Here is a 23480-nt window from a genome sequence, read left to right on the forward strand (position 1 = left end):
ATTTCCACTCACCTCTACTGCCAGACTAGTTGCTGATGTTGAAGATCTGTAACTCTGTGTCCTCAGAGGCTGAGAAATTTACAGCTGAAGACTGAGTCAGAATTAAGCAGACATTGTTATATTTCTTCTCCATGTGTCCAATGTCACTGGAATCCGGTTATTTTTGCTTCTTCTTGACTAATGTTCTGTTTCTCCTCTGTTTTTTGTGTTTTTTTTCTCTCTGCTGACAAGAAAAAGTTTGCAACTGTACAAAAGCAGCTATGTTGTTGTTTTTGATAAATTTGGCTCGCATAATTTAGAGATGCACTAATCAGGGAAGGTCTTTGCTGATTTCCAATCAGACATTTTGTGAAGTTGAACTGCTGACACTGATTTGAGTTTATTTTGATTCGTCCGTCAGAACCGTAAATACCAGCAAAGTAATTTTAGAACTTTCTGGATGAACTGAAATTGCATCATCTTCACAACGAAATGTTTACGGTACAATGAAATGATAATTTTCTCAAAAATAGCCCAGAGTTACCAAACTGTTTCTCTCTGCATCACTAAGAATCAATAAAATCTTCAAATACACGAAATGTCCTCCTGGGGGTAGTGATGCAGAAAAACACAAAAACAAAAAAATTGAAGTATCATTTGCTTCTTTGTACGAGAGAGTTCAGCTCAATGTTTGTCAGAAGATTCAAAGTCATATGATACAAATTCTCCCCACAAGGTAATTTCAGAACAAATTTATATGTTAAAGGAAATCCCTCTGATTTACTGCTGGATGTGCTAATAAATTAATTAAATTATCTATTGTAACTACATGAGCCTTAAGAAGCCTCACTGCGACAGATAAGTATTATATTAGATTTAAAGGTGACACTTTATTTGAAGGGGAGGGCATAAAACTGACATGACATTGTCATAAGTATGACGTTTTAATGTGAAGTTTCACCAGAAGTTGCATTAAAAGTCCATTAAAAGTGTAAACTTTTCATTATATGGTCAATAATGACCCTTTTAATGCAAAGTTCTAAACATTTGCATAAAAAGTCACTTAAGTGTCGTTATTTACCAAATAACACTTCATGACTGTCATAAACGGACTCCTTCATGTTCATGACATATGTTATATTTTATGACGATGTCATGTCGGTCTTATGCACCACTTCAAATAAAGTGTTACAGACTTAAATATGCATAACCTTTGACCTTACCCTCTACCTTTTTCAGCAAGTTATTGTTTTTTGTCGTATTGTACATCTACCAAAATAAAACTAATCTGAATTATTTACATCAGGACCAGAGGTGATGTCACACCATGTGAGAGACGAAGAGAAGCGAATTTTAAAAATATGCAGCTACTCAGTTTCACCGTTATTTCAAAGCGAATAAAACATGACTCATGGTCAACATCCCCAGTTGTTGAGAGGATTCAAAGCAACACCACTGCTGCTTTCTGAATCAGTTTCTTTGCTAACCTCACTCCTTGTGTTTTATGCCTTCTGGAATGATTCTCTGTGACTCGTTTCTTTCTCCGTAGGAGGAACTCCCTGCATTGTCAGCATTTATTTATGTGAGAATCTGTCAGAGTTTTCACCTCCGGCTGCTTTTGTGAAAAATTATGCAACGAATAGCCCTGACTTGCAGATGGGACCAAGCCTCCCTGTCCACAATGACACCTGATTTATCTTGGGATGATTCTCGATGGCTGGCCCTTCTCCAGGCCATCTGGCTTTGTAAAACCGTCCTCTTTTTTTTTTTTTTACTTACATGGAGTAGCAGAGGTTTTTTTTTTTAGGAGAAAATGTGGAAAATCTGGTCTGGTCTTATTCTTTAGTTGCTGTTTACATGTGAAGCTCACAGCAGGAGACTTTCTGCTGGAGATGCAATTTCACAGCTGGAAAAGCAGCACACAGGTCAGCAGAAAAAGCAAAGTAAAGCAGCATATTGCACCGTCTTGTTCGCTCAAGCATTATAATATTCCCAGTAGAAAATTATTGACAAACAAGATATATTATTAGAATGCACAACAAATCAACTCATCAGAGCATTTTACACAGTTGCTGTTAGATGTCCGGTACTGAGCTGTCTGCAGAGATGATTTGGAAAATTAAATGCCTCATTAAGTCACGGACTCACCCCGGGATCGTCCACTGATTTTACTGGACAGCTGAGAGCGTAAAGCAAATGCTGCAGACATTCGCTCGTAAATGCAGTCAGTTGTTTCCGTTGTAAACCGCATCACTGGGGTTTTGTTTCATTTACTGATTACTTTGCTTCAGAATCAATGGGGTCGGAATTAAAATCTTAACAAAAAAACTGTCACAGACGAAATAAAGAAGAAATAATAGTAAACGATAATCAAACGTAAAACTTTCATATTCACTTCGAAAAGGAGTAGAAAGAAGCCAGTGCTTATTAAATCTTACCTTCAATTGACTTTCAGTCTAGAATATAGAAATTTTCAGTCTAGAATATAGAATCCCAAGTTATAAATATTTACACAAATCATTTGCTAGAATAAAAGACATTTATGTTAAATATGTGAGATATCTTCTCTTGCAGTAAGCTATCCATTTCACTGACGGTCATGCTCAGTCTGTAAAACAGAGTGACAGGTGATTCTCCTCTGGTAGTCAAACCATGACTGACTTTGTTTTTCGCTCATCATTTCTCAGTGAAGGGTGGAAAAGTTTAGGGAAATTCCTCTCCTTCAGCTGCCAAGGTAATCCTACACTGCAGGAATGGTTCGCTTAGTCTTATTGTCTGTTAAACCTTTTAGATCGCGATATACCTTAAAGCCATAAATATTAACACAGTAGTTTTATGGTGTTTTCACTTTTTACTGTCCGATAGACTCTGTTCGATTAGGGATAAAGGATTTGATGCATTTTCAGCTGCCTTAGTCCTCCACACTGCACAGTGTAAAACAATCAGAACGTTTGAAAAACTGCTATTCCCCTCCTCACCTGTGGTGGCGCTGCACCAAGAACTACTGAAGGAAGCAACACAAACCTCCACAGAAGACATGAGCGCAACTTCATCTTCACAAAATGTAAACAAAAACTGAGTAGGATTTCTGTTTTTGTCTTTCATAAAAATAAAAAAACTAAAAAAAAACCACGAGTCATTTCTCCCTTTAGCTTTAGATTCACACATTTGTTTTGGTTGTATTTACCCAGAATGCCGTGTGCTTTAATCTGCTTCCTGCTTTTGGAGGGGTCTGTGGTTCAGTTGGCATTTGGTTGGCAACAGAACCGAGACGTGGGATTTTAGGCAGACCAGAGTTCGCTTTTTTGGCTTGATTGAGCCAAAAATCAAGCCAAACAGAGTTTGATTAAAGCGGACTAAACAGGGCTGGTGTGAAGGTAGCCTTAGCGTAAAGGCAGACTTTAGCTAGCTAAACATAAATGCTGAATAAAACTCGTTAACTTTTACTAAGTACATTAATAGAAGTTTACATTAGGGCTGGACAATAAATCAATTACAATATATATTGTGATATTAATAGCTAATATGTCTGATAAAATGTTAAATAATTTTACTAAACTGATTCAGAAACGCACAGCATTCTGGGGGACGTAGCCAAAGGAAAGGCTTTAGCTGCTCTACCTCTTTCTGCCAGCTAAGCTAAGTTGGTGGCATCAACTAACTCACTTTTTGTTACCTAGCAACAACTTGAGTAACATGGTTACCTAGCAACAACATACTGAGTAACTGTCGCAGCAGCAGTTTAAGGTTTACCAACTATAAAACAATAATGTGGAGCAAAAACTGTGGATAAAACTGGAAAGGTCACATAAAAAACTGACAGTAATTCAAATATTATAAACAAAAAAGCTAATAAATATTGACCAGTATCGACTGGTATGAAACCCTTTTTCAGTCAGATCGTCCAGTTTGTTTACAGATTTACATTCAGCAGCAGGTTTGACTTGCCGTCTCGGCTGTGGCTGCACTGCAGCAATAAAATATAAGCTGAAACGTTTCGTCTAGCAGATCAAGCTGAGGTGAAATTTCTGAAATATTTATTGCACGGGTTAAATTCTACGTTACAAAGGGAGGCGGAGAAGTGAAAAGACTGCAGACTGCTGGCTGCAGAGCGTCAGCGCGGAGTGATGACGATGATGTAATGAAACGGGCACCTGTCCCCAGGGTGTGGATGAACTGCGCGAGGCCCCCGTCACTCGCTGGGGTTTTGGGGTTTGTCATGGAGCCCAGCATTCCTGTTGAGTGACTCAGTGACAGAAAGTGAGTTAGACGCCTTCCCCACCCCCTCCGTGTCACCGCCGTTCCCCCCTCCATCCACCCCGTGGCTGACCAAACACCCCTCACCTCCACCTATGATGACTTCAGAGCAGATACTTGGCTGTTTGGGTAATCCCTGCCTGGGACCAAGTTATCTGGATTGTTTGATAAAGCTGCCTCTGGAACAGAGTCGGGGCAGACATTTGAGACCCGTCTGTGTTTTTCTTTTTCTTTTTTTTTTCCCCCCTCTTTGCTGTCAGTTTCTTTCTCTTCCTGCAAATCTCAGAGCGCTGGTAACTGGAGCTGTGCAGGATAGCTGGAGCCCTGAGGTAGCTGCTTTGTGTGGGACAGAGATAGTTGGAAAAAACAAAAAAATGACAGACAGGAAAGGTGTAATCTGAGACATCTTTCCTGTCTCCAAAGGGGGGCATAAAACTCCATAGCTTACTCGTATATAAATTGAAGTAATGGAAACTAAAGATGCGCCTATCACGAGTTTGCGGTGACACGCAAAACCGACTTTAGCACATCACTGCTTCTCTAAGAACTGTAAAACTAGCTATAAAAATAGATGCAACAGAAATTAAAATATTTTCTTCAATTATTTCTGACAGCTTTCACCCTTTAAAACACTGATCCCAAACCTAAAACCAAAACTAGAACAAGAATAGAGGCTAAGTTTACGTTCACACAGCAGGCAAATGCAACTCAAACCCACTTTTTGTTTTTTGCTAAAATGTGGCCTAGAAAGCAACAGAGAGGCTTTTGTTAATGTGACCGTCTTCTACGACTTTATAGTTTTTGTGTCTTTATCATGCAGAGCTCTTTGCACTGCCTTGTTGCTGGAATGTGTCGTACTAATAAACTGGACTACATCTGACTTTTCACTTCAGTCTGAATCAGGTCTGAGCCTCTTCCATATTTGGAACTAAATCAGATTTGCATCAAATTGCTTTCAAAGCGTCTGCAGCCTGAACAGTCATGTGACATTTTAACCGAAGGAAATAATGGCTGAAAATTATGATTATGAACTTATGAAGGAAGCCAGTCAGTGAAGCGCGTCACACCAGTCAGAAGCTGGCGCTAATGCTCCATTAATACAAAAGGCCATTTCTATTAGTTGTGCTTTCTTCGTGTTTTGATCTTGTTGGCTGAATGGACTTTAAAACTGATCCATAAACGTCTCCATCTTTCGTAAACAAATTGCTGCTCTGTGACGTTAACGTTCATCAGGTACATAAAATGTTCACACATAAGTCTGATTGGGGTTTAATTAGCAGAATGAACAACGAGGCACAAAAACTTTATATTTTCAGCAAAAATCAGAATACAGGATCCAGACCTGCTGTGTGAACGTGGACTCAGGGTGACGGCGTCTGTGGCTCCTAACCTGTGGAACATGTTTTCATTTTGCTGACTAAATGTTTTAAAAACGGCTGAAAAACGTTTTGTTCTTCCAGGCTTTTCATTATTTTTATGCAATGCATAACTAAAATGTGATTTATATGCGTGCAGTGCTTTGTGGCTTTGCATGGTGTTTTATCAATAAGCTTTCTTACTTACAACTCAGAAATGATTTACACTCGCAGCAGAGATTATGTCTTTCAGCTGCGTGATAGTTGTCAGGTCTTTTTTTATGAAGGGATTTACTATTATTTTAAAACAAAGATAAAAAGATTTCACATTTTAAACCATTTTCAGTCTCTTATTTTTAATAGTTTTCCATTTGGATGTCCTAAAGAACATAAATCCTTCCTTTAGCTGTCTTGCAAAGGGTTGGCACATTTTCAAATGCAAAAGCTGGAAACTCTAAAACAAACAGAAGTAGTTCTCCATCTAACCTTCTTATTATCTGTTTAAATTCTTGTTCTCTCACAACCTGAATAACCTACAAATGTCTCAACTAAATGATCTTTAAAATGAAGCACAGAAAAGTAAATTTTTTATTTTTTATTTTTTAAACCACTGACTCTGATGCTGGAAGCAAATATCAAATCTCTCAATAATAGCATCCACACTGAAGAGTGTTGATTCAACTCGGAGTATACAATGTGGTCTGTTTTCTGTTCAGGCTTTTGATCATTTTTCTAAATAGCTGGTCCGATCAAAACCCGGACTGATTCTCATCACAAGATGATTTCTTGGTGGATCTTCTGAAACTAGTTTTTCCACAAAGCATCTAAAAGAAAAAAGATTTCTAAAAAAAAAGATACTGTTGCTGTTTTTATTTGACGTATAGTTGAAACAAATCTGACTTAAAACATTTGTGACCTTTGTTCATTCATTAGAGCTAATTTTTTAAACTAACTCTTTGAGGTACAAAGTCCATCTGCACAAACTACAGGAAACCTGTAATATTTATGAATGTTTGACCCAAACATGTTCAGAAACTCGGACTAGATGTTGGTGTGTCTGGAGAAAAACCTTTGCAGAGATGGAAATATTGAAACTAAGCCCAGCGCTCGTCACAATCTGAGTTTTGTTGCTGAATTCTGTGAAGGGAAAAAAAAATGATTATTTTTATGGGCTGCGGCTTAATTTAATCTTGAAACCCCTCAACACTGCAGCAGATATGGGAATTAAATGTCAACCGAGTTCATAATGTATCTGGAAAGTGTGACTTTTGTGTTTTGTGTAGCAAACGACAGCTAAAGGAGCCGTCTCCTGCAACTCTCCCTGCACTCGCCGTCTGTTTTGGCTACGATGCATCAAGCCCGGATGTTTTCCCAGAGATGACATAACAATGTTACGCTCCGTGACGAATGATGGCCCCTGACAACTCCAGTGAAAATATTAAGTTTCTTCTGGACAGATGAGAGTTTTGCTCATATCTTCATCCCGTGTCTGTCTTCTCTGCTTCCCTCAATCCTTCCCCTTCCAGCTCAGTGTCGCTACGCCCTGGGGATGGAGGATGGCACCATCCCAGACTCTGACATCACCGCCTCCAGCGCCTGGTCCGACTCCACAGAGGCCAAACATGGAAGGTGGGAAAATGTTTTAGTTTGTACGCGAGGGTGGCGGGTGAACATTGCAGATGAAATTACTGTTTTTGGAGAGGTAATTTTCCATTTGCACAAAGGTTTTGTAAAAATTCTGCAACTTTCAGTCATTTAAGCATCAATAGCCTTAGCAAGCTGCGAAGACGCACCATCTGCTTGGCTGTTCAACACAAGCTTTGCCATTAGGATCAGTTCATGAGGGTACAGGCCAGGTTGCAGGACGCCTGCTGCGGTGAATTATGGGACCACCCAGACTGCACACAGTGATTAAACACTGGGGCTGTAATGGTACATGTAGTTTTCCTGAACCATCACAGTGCAGACAGCGCGTGTGCAAGCAGTCAAACGAGGAATTTGTTAGTCACAGGAGATCACTATTCTTATTCAGACAAATCTGCACACACATTTTCTGCTGCTAGAGAAAGAGAAGCCACTATCTGAAGAACAGCAAACTGGCTGGTGATGATGACACACAGGTTAAAGTCCTTGTGATTGTTAATCAATGGGGCAAAATTTAAAGATGAGCATTGAATTGGGAGCTGTGCTTGTGCTTCCAGCTCAATGTTCAGTAGAGCTTTTTCTTTTTCGCTCTTTTTACTGTGACTTATTGAAATAGTTACAGAAATCATTCAGATTTCTTGTTTGTTTTTTTTGAGTCGTTGGATGAAAACTGCACTTGTTGCACATTTCTTTCAACTTTCAGCTTTTTCATGTGTCTTCAGTGTGAAGTGGAAGAAAAATTACGAAGGTTTTCTAAACATTTTTACATGTAGAAATCTGAAAAATGCAGCATGTAATTTTATTCCGTCCCCTTTATTCTCATAACACAAAGTAAGCCTTTAATTGATTAACGGTTGGTAACTCTGGAGGAGCAGCAGAGATCCACAACTCAGGCAGGAGGATCTATTGTTTATTCTCCACAAATCTGGCACTTCTGGACCAACAACGACAAACAAACAGCTGTTGAAACAGAGGAATTCCCTTTGCACGTTGCTAAAAGCTGCATGTGACACAAAAAGCATGTGGAAGAAGGTTTTCTGGTCAGATGAGACCAAAGTTCTACAATCTGACTTGCACACAAAACGCCATGTAAAATGGAAATGTGGTGATTGCAGCATCACACAGTTTCACTTTCACACAGCAACAAATTCAACCCAAATCAGATTTTCTCATATATCAAACTTTTTTACATTAATCGGCCCAGTTCCGATCTTTTCACCCCACAGATAAATCAGATTTCGGGTGATTCTTCAATAGCTTTCTAAACGTCTGCCGTCACAGCGGTCATGTTACATTCACCATCTGCTTGGCCAGGCAGACGGCGCCACGTCATCGATGACATGCATCATAATTCTGCACCAGAAGAAGACGGAGACGGTAAATCCGGACATAAACAACGGCTAGTTATGATCTTGTGACAGCCAGCTCCCATTGCTCCGCAACTTTAAAATCGATCCATAAACGGCTCCGTCCATTATTACTTCGCTCTTCTTCTGGGGTCATAAACATTTCACACAGAAGTCTGTTTGCAGTTGCATTTAAATAGTAGTATGAATGACCACACAGAAAAAGTAATCAGCAAAAAATTGTAATTAAGCATCAAGACCTGCTGTGAGAACGTAGCCCGAGAAACGACGACCTGAGAGCAAAGCCGAGGCTCACGGCCCAGACTTGTAGCTGTGACTTTATAAAGTATTGCCTCAGGGGAACCCAGTACAAATGCATGCTGCACTTTTGAGATTTGTATTTGTTAAAAGTAAAAATGAAAAGCAGGTATCCTTTCTCTTCCACTTCAGATTGGCATGTCTTTCCAATTTGCTCGGATTTAGATGAATAAATTCCCGTTGATTGATTTTCTGTCTGCTGAGCAGAACTAACGGTGTGTAATATTTAGGGCAAGGCTCATCCTTCATTTAAGTACTTTTTTTTTTTTTGCCATATTTTTGAAGGAATTTTCTTTTCATGCAGCAGAAATGGCAATTGGATTTCTGTGCAACACAACTGAAATCAATCCTGAGCTGAAGTTGATGTGGTAAAATGCAGTAGATGACATCAAAGTTTTGACATATAAAGCTCTGGAAAAAATTAAGAGTAAAATGATCAATCTCTCTGATTTTACTCTTTATAGGAATATGTTTGAGTAAAATGAATATCACTGCCTCTGAAATTCACAGCAAAAATGTATTTATTTGCAGAAAACGAGAAATAGTCAAAATAATGAAAAAAGATGCAGTGATTTCAGACCTCAAATAATGCAAAGAAAACAAGTTGATGTTAATTTAGGAACTTCAATAGTGATGCTTTTACTCAGGAAGAGTTCAGAAATCAGTAAACCAGGCTTCAGTGCAGTGGAGTCTTCATTTCCTCCAGAGATGAACTTCCGGGTTAAAATATGTTCTCAAATTTGTGATTTGGGGTGAAAATATTTGGAGTAGACTCAGCATGTCTATTGTTCTGGTCTCCAAATCCACAGGTTCTTTTCACTTGGTCTACTTTCCCACTTTTAAAAGCCTGCCTTTGAAAGAGCTCTTTATAAAGAACATATAATCACCACTCTGAATAGCTGCTCTGGCTGAGACTTGATAGGGAGGATTAAATGCTTCGCTACCAGTTCTGAGTCTGGGCTGCTGCCCACATCTGATTTATGCTGGAAATCACGTTCAGGTGAGAGTAAAACTGTTTTTGAATTAAGAGACTTCATTAAAAACCACAACAGCAATCATTAAACATTAACCTCTGCACACACACTTTGCAACACAACAAACACTGCCTTCACCCTTCTGTCCCCACAATGTGCTGCATGCATAATTCCTGGATAAGCTGGAGTGATGATGCTGTTCTGATGCTCAAAGTTGCGAGTTTTGGTTCAGAATTATATTAAATTGAAGGCATGTTCGTAATCGGGTATTTTTAGTGCAGCTCTGTAATGAGAGGGTTGATGCCTGAAGAGGTGAACACCTGCTTATTAGGCTGAGCTTCAAATCTCTATTTAAGTTGGATCAGTTCAAAAAGTAAAACTTAAAAATGACAGAAAGCTTAATTACGCCTCTGCAAATAAAAGTTTAATTAGAGCAATGCCACAAGTTGAGGTTGTAGCACGTTGAGGTGAATAGATGATCAGATGACGATATACGATAAAGGATTAAAGTGTCGACATTTTCCAGGTTAGATGCATTTTTCAGGTGAATTTACAGAAATGTATTTATGCGCTCATTCATGCGCACATGCATAAAACGGACAAATCCCCCCAAACACTGATGCATAGAGACACAAATTTATTCATATATAAAACTCTGTAATCCCAAGATTTTCTGAAGCCCCAATCCATCTTGAAAATGTCTGCTCCACCTTGAATAAAGGGTTTCTTGTGACGGTTTTACTGTGATGATGCAACTTTTAGCTTTCCATCAGATGCAGCAGCTGGAAAGATGAGTGATGAGAACTGCAGCAGTCATTGTGGGTCTTCAGTGGCACGGTTTCATAAGAGCTTGAATAAGAAACGATTTATCCAACAATCTGAAAAAAGGTCATTTTTAGTTGGTTCCTATCAAATTAGAAGTAAATACACATCCTGTAAGTCACTTAGAAACCATGTACATGTTTACCGGTGCTGGACTCTTTTATGATTTTATGTTCCTGTAACTATACTATGAAGTACAACTTGCTGGTTCCAGGTTTGACCTCCTTTATGGAGCTTCGATTGAACAAGATGTCTGAAAAATTCCTCTTGGATTTTGATTCATAATGAGATCAACAGTTGATAAAGTCTCCAGAGAGATGCGGCTGATTTGTCGACTCCACGATGTGAATCTCTCGTTTGCCCACATCCCAGAGGAGCCGTACAGATTCAACCCAAATGAACATTTTTCCCCCCAAATATAACTTCTATTGAGCTTTTCCTTCAGTCTGAACAGAACAGGTCTGATCTTTTCAGCCTCGATTAAATCAGATCCATTTGTGGTACTAAATTGGATACGTGTCTGATTGTTTTCAAATGACTTTTAAGCCATTGATTGATGTGAGACCAGAAAAATCCAGACGCTGTAAATCGGGACGCAAACAACGACTGAAAATTATAATTATGTAATTATGAACAAAGTCTCTGTCACTGAATCCCATCACTGTCCCACCAGGCTTTGTCTGAACAGACTCCCCTACAGAAGTTTATGCTAAAGCTCCATAAAGGGCCATTTCCATTAGTTGTGCTTTATTTTTATTCACTTATTTCATGTTGTTCTGATCTTGTAATGATGCCGTCGGCTCCCATTGCTGAATAAGCTTCAGAATCCATCCATAAGCAGCTGCTCTGCAAACATTACGCTGCTATGCGATGTTAGCATTCTTCTTCTTCTGTTCACACAGGAGTCTCATTTTAATGAAGTTTAATTGGTGGTATGAACAACCAGGAAAAAATAAAAAATCAAGACCTGCTATGTGAAAGTAGATTTCAAGGCCCCTTTTTTTTTTTTTTCAGAAAATCTAACGTTGAAGAAACCAGTTTGAGATTGAGTTTTGTTTCATGGGTCAATATCCTGCTGGAAGTGGAGATGGGAAAATGGAGGCACTGTTGTCATGAATGGATGGAGATGATTGTGGCGTTTTGAAATTAGACTCTGTTGGTAGTAAGCCAGGTGCATTAAGCAAATAATTAATCAACTAATAGTATAATAAATTAAAATGATTATGATCATTTCTATTCTGATTTAATATTTTTCAAGGGGTCATTTTGTTCACAGAATTCATAATCCATTTTATTTATGGTTTTGTGCTTTTATTTCCTTTTTATTTATTGCTGTTGGTTGTGTTTTGTTTTGCTTCATGAGTGATTGAAGACATAAGGCGTCTAATCGGTGTCAATCAGAAGCTTTTTCAAATTAGCTGTAACACTGACTGCTACAAGAGATCTTTCCTGTCAGCAGCCATCACCATCTACAAACACTCTGAAGAATTTTAATTAATGATTTCATTTCCCTTTTGGCTCCAAAAGGTATTTTTGAAGTCCATTAGTCTTAACTTGCATTATCATTCCATTCCCATTAACAATAGATGAAAATGGTCTCAAAATGATAATATCGTTTATCACAATAATTTCTGGGACAATTTATCATTGAGCAAAATATTATATCAGGCCAAGTTCATAGTAAGAAGCCTGAAGTTTGAGTAAGAAAATACTCTGTACTCCGTTCTCCCATCGCCAGCCTGAACCGTTGACGCAGTGGATGATGCTGGTGAGCCAGTGGGAGTCGTCGCCTCATTTTGGTCTTTTCAGCGGACAGGAGTGGCTCCCGGTGTGACCGTCTGCCGCTGTAAACCATCTGCCTCTACATGGTTGTTTGAGCTACTGTTCCCATCCTGTCATTTCAAACCAGTCTGACATTAACAAGACATCAGCTGCTCGGTGGATACCTTTTCTTTTTTTTTTTTTTTTTTTTTTAAAAACATTCTCTATAATCAAAGAGATGAGCAGTTTCTGAAATGCTCACACCAGCCTGTCTGGCACCAGCAACCATAACATCCAAATGCGAACATCGTCATCAGATGGAACAGAAAATCAGGAGCTTCAGCTCGGTCCTTGGCTGTCATTTTTTCATTTTTTCTCTGTCCATTTCCTTCACAATCTGGCACATAAGATCTCCTGATGCTTAAGCTTGTGTGTTTGGGAAAGTTTCACTCCTAAGTTGGGGGGCGCGCGCTAATCCGGGGATGTCCAAAGTGTGGCCCGGGGGCCATTTCTGACCTTTGTAACAACTTTGTGTGGTTCAAAAATGGTAAATATTTGGTCGTCTTGCATGTGAAGCCAATGCAGATGGACACTTTGTGTCATCGGTTTTATATCTAAGGCAGAAAATGTTGCGTGCAACACAAAGGATTTTCTTTTATTTGCCTTTTTTTTAGAAATAGAAAGTCATGCTGCAAATATCCAGTGACTTTTTTACCCCAAAACACACTTGGGCACACCCATCCATTATACTTGGCTAAAGAGCAGAGGATTTAAAAGGAAATTCTCAGTTTTGTTGCTGGAAATGAACTAAAACCATTTATAGTCCAGCGAAATAAGAAATAATTGGCCCAAAAAGTTAAATAACCATAAACATTAAGGCAAATGTTTGTTTCTTTAAAGTATTGGCTGTATAATTTATTTTTGTGCAGGTAATAATTCAGAGTAACACTGTTTATGCATTTCTAATTGGAGTAAAAAAAAGAAAACGCCCCTAAATTGTTTCAACTTGGGGATTCTGGCCCCAGTGCTGCAACATTTCCCATCGCCCTCGACTTGATGGACCTGCGTTTTGTGCTGGGCCTGGAGTCGCTCATTCTCAGCGCCGTAATCACAAACTAGAGTTAGTAAAGACACATAATTGGAAGTTAAGAAAGTAATAAAGAATGATTGAGGCTCTCCTCTTAAAAAATCACCAACTCCCACAATAACTTTATTTGGATAGAGTTACTGCAATAAAGTTGCCTGAATGAAGCAGTCGGATGACGTAGCACAAAGCTCAAGGTTGAGGAGCGATGCAGCCCACTTTGAGGTTGATGAAATTGTTTTGCCAGCTTTTCCAGGAAGATAAAATGAGTCTTTGCAGGCGAAGGATGAGCCAGTGTTGATAACCAGAAAGCATAAGGCGGCGGTAAGCGTTGGCAGGATGGTGGAGTACCGACACGGGCTGCTACCATTGAGGACGAGCCAGTTGGAGCTTTTCAGAGCGAATAAGAAAATCACTTCCACACTCTGCTGGAAAATGCTTTTCTCAGACAGTTTTAACAGGAGGAGGTTTGCAGTGTGTGTTGAGGTCTCATGCTTTATGTGGGTCACTGCTGCATCACATGGACCCACACTCCATCACATGCTCTGCTAGCCGAGGCCTGAAAGATGGCCGACAAATGACCTGAGAAAACTCCTCACCTGACTGACATCCTGCTGAGAACTTGTTGGCCTCTTAAAGAAAAAGGTTAATGGGGAGGCAGACTGATAAAACTCTGTGAAAACGTTTTTTAAAGGGCAGCTATTATGCAAAATTCACATTTTGCAGCTTTTTGTACTTCAATTTAAGACTCAACTGCTTCTAAAAGCAGCCCAAGTGCATAAAAAAACATCCAGCCATTTTCTGGCAGTAAGTTAATCTTTTTAGTGTCTGAAAAATTAGCCGTTTCAAAAACCTCCAGATTTAGTCACATTCGATGGACACTGCACCGTTGCCTGGCAACCCCGGTCAAATCCAGACCCATTAGCAAGCCAAGCTGAGCTCCAGAACATTTGGTCTGCTAGTTTTAACGCTGTATGTGCTGCACAATGGCTGCAGGACAAGACAAGTGCTTTGTTGTCGACTTATCAATCAGAAACCATTTTATGCATTCTTGTTGGTTGTGCAGGAGGTTATTTTAATGCTTTTCAAAGTCGTGCTTATCTTGGCATCTTCTTTTAGTATTAATCCAGATTAGTTGGTCTTCAAAGCTAAAGCGAACAGCTAGCATCACGCTGGGTCCATGGGAGGATGGATGGAGTTAAATTTAGAGCAAAGATGGAAGAAAACCTGCAAGAAGCTGCTAAAAACATCAAACTGGGATAAATGTTCTACTTCCAGTAATGCAAAGATATCTGACTGAATTTGAGCTCTTTTGCAAAGAACGGTCATAACATTCAGACAGTGAAGCTGTGAGATGCGTACCCCCAGTGGTGGCTTATGGGGTTGAAAACAAACGCATATCAATTGTTTAATTCTTAAATATTTTACAACTTGTGCATCATTTTCATTCCTCTTCAGTCATTTACTTTGTGTATAATCTATACATATAATCTCAGTAAAACACTGAAATTTGGAGTTGTGCTGTGAACGTTTTGCAAGGTCCATATCTTTTTACCACTTCTTTTCACAGAACATCAGTGTTTATTAAAATATGATCTACATGTATATTGACATACATCTCACATTTTTTGTAGGAAAACAAAATAATTAGGGACAATTTTTACCTTTGAGGTTTTATACTCTAGTTAAACATTCAGCTTTGATGTTCATAGGCTGACCGATTGTAGTCTCTGTTAAACAATTTAATGAGGAATACAATTTGTCTCATAATTATGCATCTGCCGTAGCTGTTTGCTCCTAACCTGTGCAAAATGTAAATCAAGCCCTTCTTCAGACTAATGTGTTTGTCTGCAGAGCTTATTTTCAGTCCGCTGGCACCACGCTAAAGAAAAAAGCTAATGTTTCTGAAGTCTATTAAATTTCGGCAGGAGATAATTGCGTGTGCCTTCATGAAACCCATTTGCTAATTGTATTACCACCTCGTCTGCTCAGATCCGCGAGAGCCCAGTTAAACCCCTAACACGCTACAACCACGTGTTGGAGCTTTCTGCAGGATCATGTGTTCGGGCCGGTTGGGTCTCTTGGCCCAGTGTCTAACCATGTGGAAGTGATTGTTAGCTCAAGCTGTTTTTAAGGCACATTAGGGAGACCCTGAGAGGGAAAACAGGCCGAGCTGCGAACATAAAGTAAAACAGAAAATGAGTGAAAGGTGCACTGCTGCACTGCTGCGCTATAAACTGGGGATGAATCAGCTTTCAAGGTTTAATGGACCATATTTCTCGTCCCCTGAAAAATTATATAGCATATTGGATACGATGGAGTGAAGAAAATTGGAGAATTTAGCATTTGCAGAAGATATTTAACTAAACAGAGCAGGCTGGTGCATTCGGGTCCAAAGTGAGCCCGGCTGCATTTCTCCTTCCTCCTCCGTCACAGGACTCTGGGTGGACCGCTAATGTGTTGATTTAATCCCAGCTCCCAGTTGTATGAGCTCACCCACGGGCAGACAGGGGAAGAGGTTGATTTTTAAATCCCAACGTCACCGTCAGTTTAACCGAGTTGATCTTGTGATTTGTTTTAGTGGTCGCCGCAGCAGCTTTTGTTTTCGGAGAGGCCCCCGAAGCGGTCAGAGCGTGGTTGTGGCCTGGAAGTTTGCTCCAAAAGGCCGGTCCAACCTCGCAGATTCACGGCCAAGGCTGTGGTCTCCTTGTGGCCAATATGTGGTGCTGGTAAAAGCTCCTCTCCTCCGGGTGGATTGAGGGAGGGTTCGCACTGGGAGGAAATGTTTGATGCATGTGTGTGGTCACGATAAAAGCTCTCAGCGAAGATCCAGTCCTGACAGTGAGCACCAGATCTCGGAGGTTTTACTCTTCCATGTTATTCCCCCTCTTCGTGAGCTGGATGCTGTCTGTGCTTTTCGTCAGTGTGCATATCCAAGTCTCTTTCTTGCAGTGCATTTCTTGGTCAGATTCACTGCTGCAACTTTGTGAATCTTTGATCGTCATTATTATGTATGTAAGGTTGTGCTGAGTCCTCCGCACGTTGCCAACGCTGAGGTTTTAGGTTTAGTGGAGGGACTCGTATGCTTGCCTCTTTTTTTTTTTGTTTCAATTTGGTGGACCAGCCTTGAAAGTGAGTTTTACTATTTACTTAAAAAATAATCGATCTTCTGTTTTTCAGGCTGAGCACCGGAGAAGGGGATGGAGCGTGGTGTCCAGCAGCACCAGTCTTCCCCAATGAGTCAGAGTACCTTCAGGTCAGTTTCTCTGTTTATTCAGTGTTCCTTGCTTATCTGTGGGAAGAATAACAATTATTCAAAGGGATTCAAGCGCTTACAAAAACCACGCAGCTGTGTTTTGGCAATAAGTTGATGATTTTTGGAAAAGCAGCCATTTCGAAAACCTGCCTGAGTCAAAATCAACAGACACTGTGCCGTCACCTAGCAACCCCAGCCAAGCCCAGCCCGTCACCTAGCAACCCAAGCAGAGCTCCATTATATTTGGTCAGCTGGTTTTACTGTTGGATGTTTTGTTGACTTACCATCCAGAAACCACTTGCTGCATTCTTGACTTTGAATTAAAGTCAACTCAGAAATAAAATCCCATTTTTTAAATGGTCAAACTTTAATCCTTCATTCTCAAAGTGAAAATGACATTAAATAAATCTTACAATGTTACATTAACATTCATTACTGATATGTTAGATTATTTTAACAGAAGGAACAATTTTTGCTTTTCTGTTTTTACATAAAAGTAATTTTTCCTTTCATTTCTTGTGTAAATACTATGAAATAAAGATCCATAGATCAGATATTTGTGGCCAATTTTAGCACTGATGTTAGCCAATTAAAATTTTATTTAAGAACTATAGTTAGATGTATCACAAATATGTTCAATCAGCTTTTCCTGCCTGTCATTACTTGAATTAGGAGCAGAAGTGGCGTCGCACTGTGTGCTAGAGAGTAGTTGCCATAATAGTAGTTGCTATGTTTAAAGCTGAGTTGACATTCAGCATCTTGGTGATTAGTGCAGTATATAATGACCATTACAAACTACAAACAACAATCTGTCTGTGTTCTCCAAATATTGTTGCTGCCTAAATGAACAGCTGATTGCTTTTAAAGAGTTTTATATAATTTCCTGACTACATTTTCAAACATCTTGCTTCATTTTGTTCAGTACTGCTTGATTGCACCAGTCATTTCAAGATGTTGATTATGTTTTTCCATGGTCGCTCTCTTATTTGTAAAACAGTGTTAAATCTTATTTATTCATTACCAGTAATGTGTGGCAATCCTTTATGGCGTTGCAGGATTGGAAATAAATGGCTTCACCTGCGTTTTGTGAGCTGACTTTCCTGCCCTTTAATTTTTAAAAAATTCTCCCCTGAAGTGAAGCTACTGCTGCAGAAAGGTTTTCTTGTTGTATAGTGGGTGGAAAACCACCATGTGTTTTATACATTTTGCTGGTTCTGCTTTACAAATCCCCAATGGCCAATGTAGCTACAAGGTAAAAAAAATAAAAAAAACCCTACAACTTAATCCAAGCAATATTGCTAACTAATTGTTATGTGCTCCCTTAGCAATCACTGAGAGTTGGTGTTAGATTAGATGTGCAGAAGGGATAATTTAACTTTAATTGATTGTTTGGATATATCTGGTTAAATGGTCACCCTGTTGATATTAGACTGCAGAGGATGAAACATGCATTTCGGGTTCAATTTTTTAATATTCTACCATAGTCAGTATTTCTCATTGTTCATTCTTCTAGAAGGACGTGTTGCTAAAACAAAATTAAAGTAAATTCACAACTTGATGTGAAATGAAAAAGATGCACATTTTCTAGAGAATATTAGTGAACAAGCAGCAGGGATGTTTAAAGCAGATTAGGCAAACAAGACATTTTTCCCACTGGCAGATTATTTTAATTATTGACCGTTTGTAATTAAGCCACTTAATCGTTCGAGGCGCCATGATGGACGTCGGAAGTGATATTGAGCAGAGCAACTGAAATTGTTTTGCAAAGATGTTTTTGTCAGTTTATTCATCATGGCTATTACTTGTTCGGGTCAAGCTAATTTATCTGAGAACGTAACACACCTGGTTGGGGCTCGGTTCTTACAAAAGTTTTAAAAATCTAGTTTAGAAACCGACCCGTACCTCCTCCCTCCTGACGTGTTGCGCAAATTACCGACATAGCCTGAATTTGCTCCACATGATTTATATCACTGTCATAATCGGCGTTTCTCCTTACAGCAGAGCAGCAATAAAAACCTACAAAAGACGAGATGTTAACCAGTTTTTTTTCATACATGCTAGGCTACATGACGGTGCTGCACTGTCTCCATGGTTACCAATGATTAGAGACGCACCTTCTGTATAATGTGATGTTTGATATCTTTCTAATTTAACTCATTAAGCAAATGAACGTTAGTTTTCTTATCTTGTAAAAAGTGTTCTCTGCAAATTCGCGATTACATCGAGGGCTGACAGTCCTTATGATTCACGGCTGGTCATCGCCGCACATCTTCTGTCATTAAAAGTTATAAAATAAAATTACAAGTTTGATTTGCATCCTTCTCTGTTTGCGCAGCCGACCGCGCAGCATCCTGTGTCCATTTTAAAGCGAAATCATCTAAATAGACGCTATGTTGGGCTACAGATGTCTGCTTTTAGACTCGCTTTAAAAGATCGCATTGGTTGTTTTGACGTCCGTCATGGCGGTGTGGCCGGAGTTCTAGAGAGCGTGACGTCAAAAGCTAGTACTTTTTCATTAATATTAAGAAATTATTGAGTTAAAACCACCTCTGATTTCTTGTCTGGAAGTAACTTGACTTATTTCAAGCGTACCAAGTTAGTGAAGCTGTTGGTGTATTAAAGTGTGCTGTACTCGTTTAGAGCAAAGCATATCCATGTTTGAATGGATGTACCAGCCTGACTGAGCTCGAGCTATAAATAAGAAAGGGTGAAAATTTTAGTTTCAGGATAAATACCGGAAAATGCCACAACCTTGTGACTGTAACTTTATTTTTGAAAGATTTGAAATACTATTTTTCTTTCACTTCACAATTATGCATCACTTTGTGTTGGTAGGTCACATAAAGTCCCCTAAAAAAATTTAGCTTTATTGCTCCAATATGAATAAATGTGATACTTTTAAAGGGCACTGTACATGTTTTTCACCAGAAAAGCGGCTTAGCCAGAATCCTTCCATACTCGAAGTTTGAAAGCATAATCCGAGGGAGCATTCCTCTGGCTGATCCATTGTAACTCTATCTACTTTTTAAATGGGAAACATTTGTTTTATGATGTCAGACAAATCTGTAAACTTGGAGAGTTGGACAGCTTTAAGGTTCTATATTTCAGAAAAACAAGGCATGCTGTTTCACCTGTGACTTCAAAAAGAACGTATTTTGCAAAATTCAGATTTTGTACCTTTTTGTATATACTTCAGCACATAAAAAAAAAAAACACTCAGGTGTTTGTTGGCAATAAGTTATTGTTTTTTACCGTCTGGCAAACGAGCCGTTTCAAAAACCTTCAGAATATAAAGTCACAAATCGGCAGACACTGCCCCTCACTTAGCAACTCTTTCAAAGCCCATTCTGTTACCTAGCAACCTGTGGCAAGCCCAGCCTCTCGCATAGCAACCAACCTAGCAACCCAAGCGGTGCTCCAGCACATTTGGTCAGCTGCTTTTATTACTGTACAATGGCTGCTGGAAAATACAAGTGAATTGTTGATGACTTACCATTCACTTGCTGCATTCTGGTTAGTTGTTCTACAGCTTTTCTAAAATGTATGGTTGAATAATTGTCCAGTTGGCAGCCATTTTCATGTGAATGTAAACATTGAGTTGGGAGCCATGGTCAGCAGCAGCTTATTTAGATTTAAAGTGACAAGAGGCCATAAAATGGCTCATTCTGAAAGGAGTTCAGAATGGGAAGAATTGACCAGACTAAAAATCTATCTCATCATATAAGAATGATTTTGTGCAAACAATGTAATTAAAATTTTCTGTTTAGCCCATAGACCCTATGCTGACCGGTTCAAGGAAGCATAATAGGTCACCTTTTAAAAAGAAGCAGGTGGAGAAGAAAGAAAACACAGAAATAATAAATTACTTATTTTAGACTGTAAAGTTTTTGAAAGATGACTTGTTCTGGGACACTTGTGTTACTGATGTATTTCCTGTAGATCGACCTCCACAAACTCCACTTCGTGGCTCTGGTTGGTACCCAAGGTCGGCACGCTGATGGTCACGGCCAAGAGTTTGTCCGCAGTTATCGGCTCCGTTACTCCAGAGACGGAAAGAAATGGATCACTTGGCAGGACCGCTGGGGACAAGAGGTCAGTCAGCAGAAATGCATCCATCTAAGGAAAGTGTTTCATTAATTACACAGGGACACCTCTGTGCACAAGTGCAAAAAGTAAATGCCAAAAGGAGCCCGAGGGTGAACTAAACTATTGAAGAGAAATTGATCTGTGTCTTCAGGCTGTTGAATATTAATGCTCTTTACCTGAGTGTTTTATTTATAGCTAATCATTGGTTGTTGTTGTGGAGATAAGTGCAAAGAAAACCTTAACTTTTAGCATTCGGCACATGTTAAGTGTTTTCCTTGCCGATAAGCCCTGCTCTGGGTTTCTGGGAATTCAGTCCCCCATTAACCACTGTCTAGACGCGGAGTCACTCACTTTGTTCTCCACTTTCAGTTGTCGTCTGATCTCAACTCAATCTTAGTGGTCAGAAGGTCCTCAGCATTTCCAGACATGTTCATGAAGTTATATTTGTCTGACTGGGACAACATGTCCAAGTGTCTCCAGGCAGCTGGTCCTGGCAGAGTTTCTGATTGTGGAGCAAAAATAGATTGATTCAATGACATCCATCCATCAATCTGTCTGTCTTTTCATTCATCTTGTCTTTTTCTATCCATCAACTCATCCCTTAATTTGCTCCATCCATCCATCCATCCATCCATCCGCCCATCCATCCATCCATCCGCCCATCCATTCATCTATCCATTACTTTATCCGTCTGCCCATTCTTTCATCTATCCATTACTTTATCCGTCTATCTTTTCATTCATCTTTTTCTATCCATCCATTCTTCCATCCCTCAAGTTGTCTCCATCCATCTGACTTTGCATCCATCAGTCTGTCCTTTCATCCATCCATCAGTTCAACTGTATACCTTTTATCCATCCTGTCTTTTTCTATCCATCCATCCACCCATCCCTCGGTTTGTCCCATCCATCATGCATTTGTGTCCATCTATCCATCCAGTTAATACATTCATCCACCCACCCATCATCACTCATTCTTTTCCTCCATCCATTAGTCCATCCATCTAAATATCTTTTCATTTTTCCTTCCACCCATCAGTCAGTTTTTTCATCTATCCATTTGTCCAACTATATTTTCATTTACTCATTCATTTTTCCATCCATCTGTCCGTATATTTATCCCTATCCTTCTGTCCATTCATTCATTTCCTTAATTGTCCATCCATCCATCTATCCATCCACCTGGTTAAAACCTGTTTATATTGTGTCAAATGCGGCCTCTCTCTCTGAAATCAGTATTTTTCATGTTTTTGGAAACTAAAATGAAAAGTTAATTTCATCCAGACATTTTCTAAATCGATAGAACTGGAAGCTGCCCAGAATAAAAACATCTGAGCCTCCAGGCAGGATCAAACAGGAAGGAACCAACAGGGTGGTGCAGCATGTAATTGAGTATTTGTGCTTGTCCCCTCTCCAGGTGGTGTCAGGTAATGAGAACACCTATGAGATTGTGCTGAAGGACCTCGGCCCCCCGATTGTTGCCCGTATGGTCCGCTTTTACCCCCTGGCAGACCGAGTGATGAGTGTCTGCCTTCGGGTGGAGCTCTACGGTTGTGTGTGGAATGGTAAGTATGTGGTGACAGAAGCACACCAACTCTTTGCTTGTCTTATCATCTGGTGTGCGTATTTGAGGCACGCCGGCTTGATCTTGATAAGTTTGATTATGTTGAAGGCGACTGAGTTTTCCTTCTTCTTAGATTTAATTTCATATCAGATGGTAATGATTACTAGTACGTGTTTGTGCAGCCTCTGAGGGGTTCGCCCAGAGAAAAGAAGCCACAGCCTGATGAATGATGTTGGTTTTTGTGAAGCACAACGCTGAGTATTTATGACTGGTTCATCTCCTTTCCTGCCCCCATCCACCTCCCAGAGACGGAGCGGGGCGCTCTGTAAATCACAGTCGTCAGTGAGACCCGGTTCCTGCTCCGTGCCTTCAGGGAGAGCGTCACTCAAAAAAAAAAAAGATCCTCTGCGGTCTCAGGGGTGCAGCAACTCGGTTCAATTTCAGGCCACAGATTATGCAGAATCTAATGAATGTCAGGCTTTATTTCCACACATTATGTAATCACAAATCAGTATACAGAGGTGACTGCTCTTTCTAGTGTTTGTTTAACATTCAGAAAGAAGCTGCCCGACCCTCAGACAGTCATTCATGTGCCTGAAGAGCATGGTGCAGTGTAAACACCCTGTGAAGCGTTGTTTATTATGGATAGCAGAGGTTAGCCGCTGTTGCTCTCACTGACCAGCCTGATTAGCAGCTGTTTGTTACAGCAGGGAGGTTTTATGGGTTAATGCATGCCAGGGATGAACAGGTCCAACAACATGACCTCCTCATTCTGCTCACTGCTTGGAAAGCGACTGCCTGGGCAAGGTCAAAAACACACAGATGAGGCATAACATTATGACCAATGACGGGTCATAACACTAATCATCTATTTCTGGCACCGCCTGTGAGTAGGGCCTCAAAGTTAGTAATTGATTTTTCTATCAATTTATTCTAACAATTACTTGGATATAATTGGTTTTATTTAACTTCTCAAATACATTAAAAGATTAAAATAAACGGTTTTACTCTATTTTAAATAACATTTTATTGCCT

At 39.7% G+C, this 23480-nt stretch overlaps 1 protein-coding gene across 5 annotated transcripts in view; it reads left to right on the forward strand.

Annotated features, from left to right (window-relative positions):
* ddr1 (discoidin domain receptor tyrosine kinase 1) overlaps positions 1-23480 on the forward strand; it is an 85161-nt gene that overhangs the window by 28494 nt on the left and 33187 nt on the right. For all 5 annotated transcript variants that reach the window (XM_007550198.2, XM_016670524.1, XM_016670526.1 and 2 more), the window contains exons 3-6: positions 7118-7220; positions 16721-16796; positions 20736-20888; positions 22299-22446. In XM_007550198.2, the coding sequence (XP_007550260.1) occupies positions 7118-7220; positions 16721-16796; positions 20736-20888; positions 22299-22446 (480 nt within the window). The remainder of the gene's footprint in view (positions 1-7117; positions 7221-16720; positions 16797-20735; positions 20889-22298; positions 22447-23480) is intronic.

This window comes from Poecilia formosa, unplaced genomic scaffold (genome assembly GCF_000485575.1).
Source record: "Poecilia formosa unplaced genomic scaffold, Poecilia_formosa-5.1.2 Scaffold34, whole genome shotgun sequence".
Lineage (NCBI taxonomy): Eukaryota > Metazoa > Chordata > Actinopteri > Cyprinodontiformes > Poeciliidae > Poecilia > Poecilia formosa.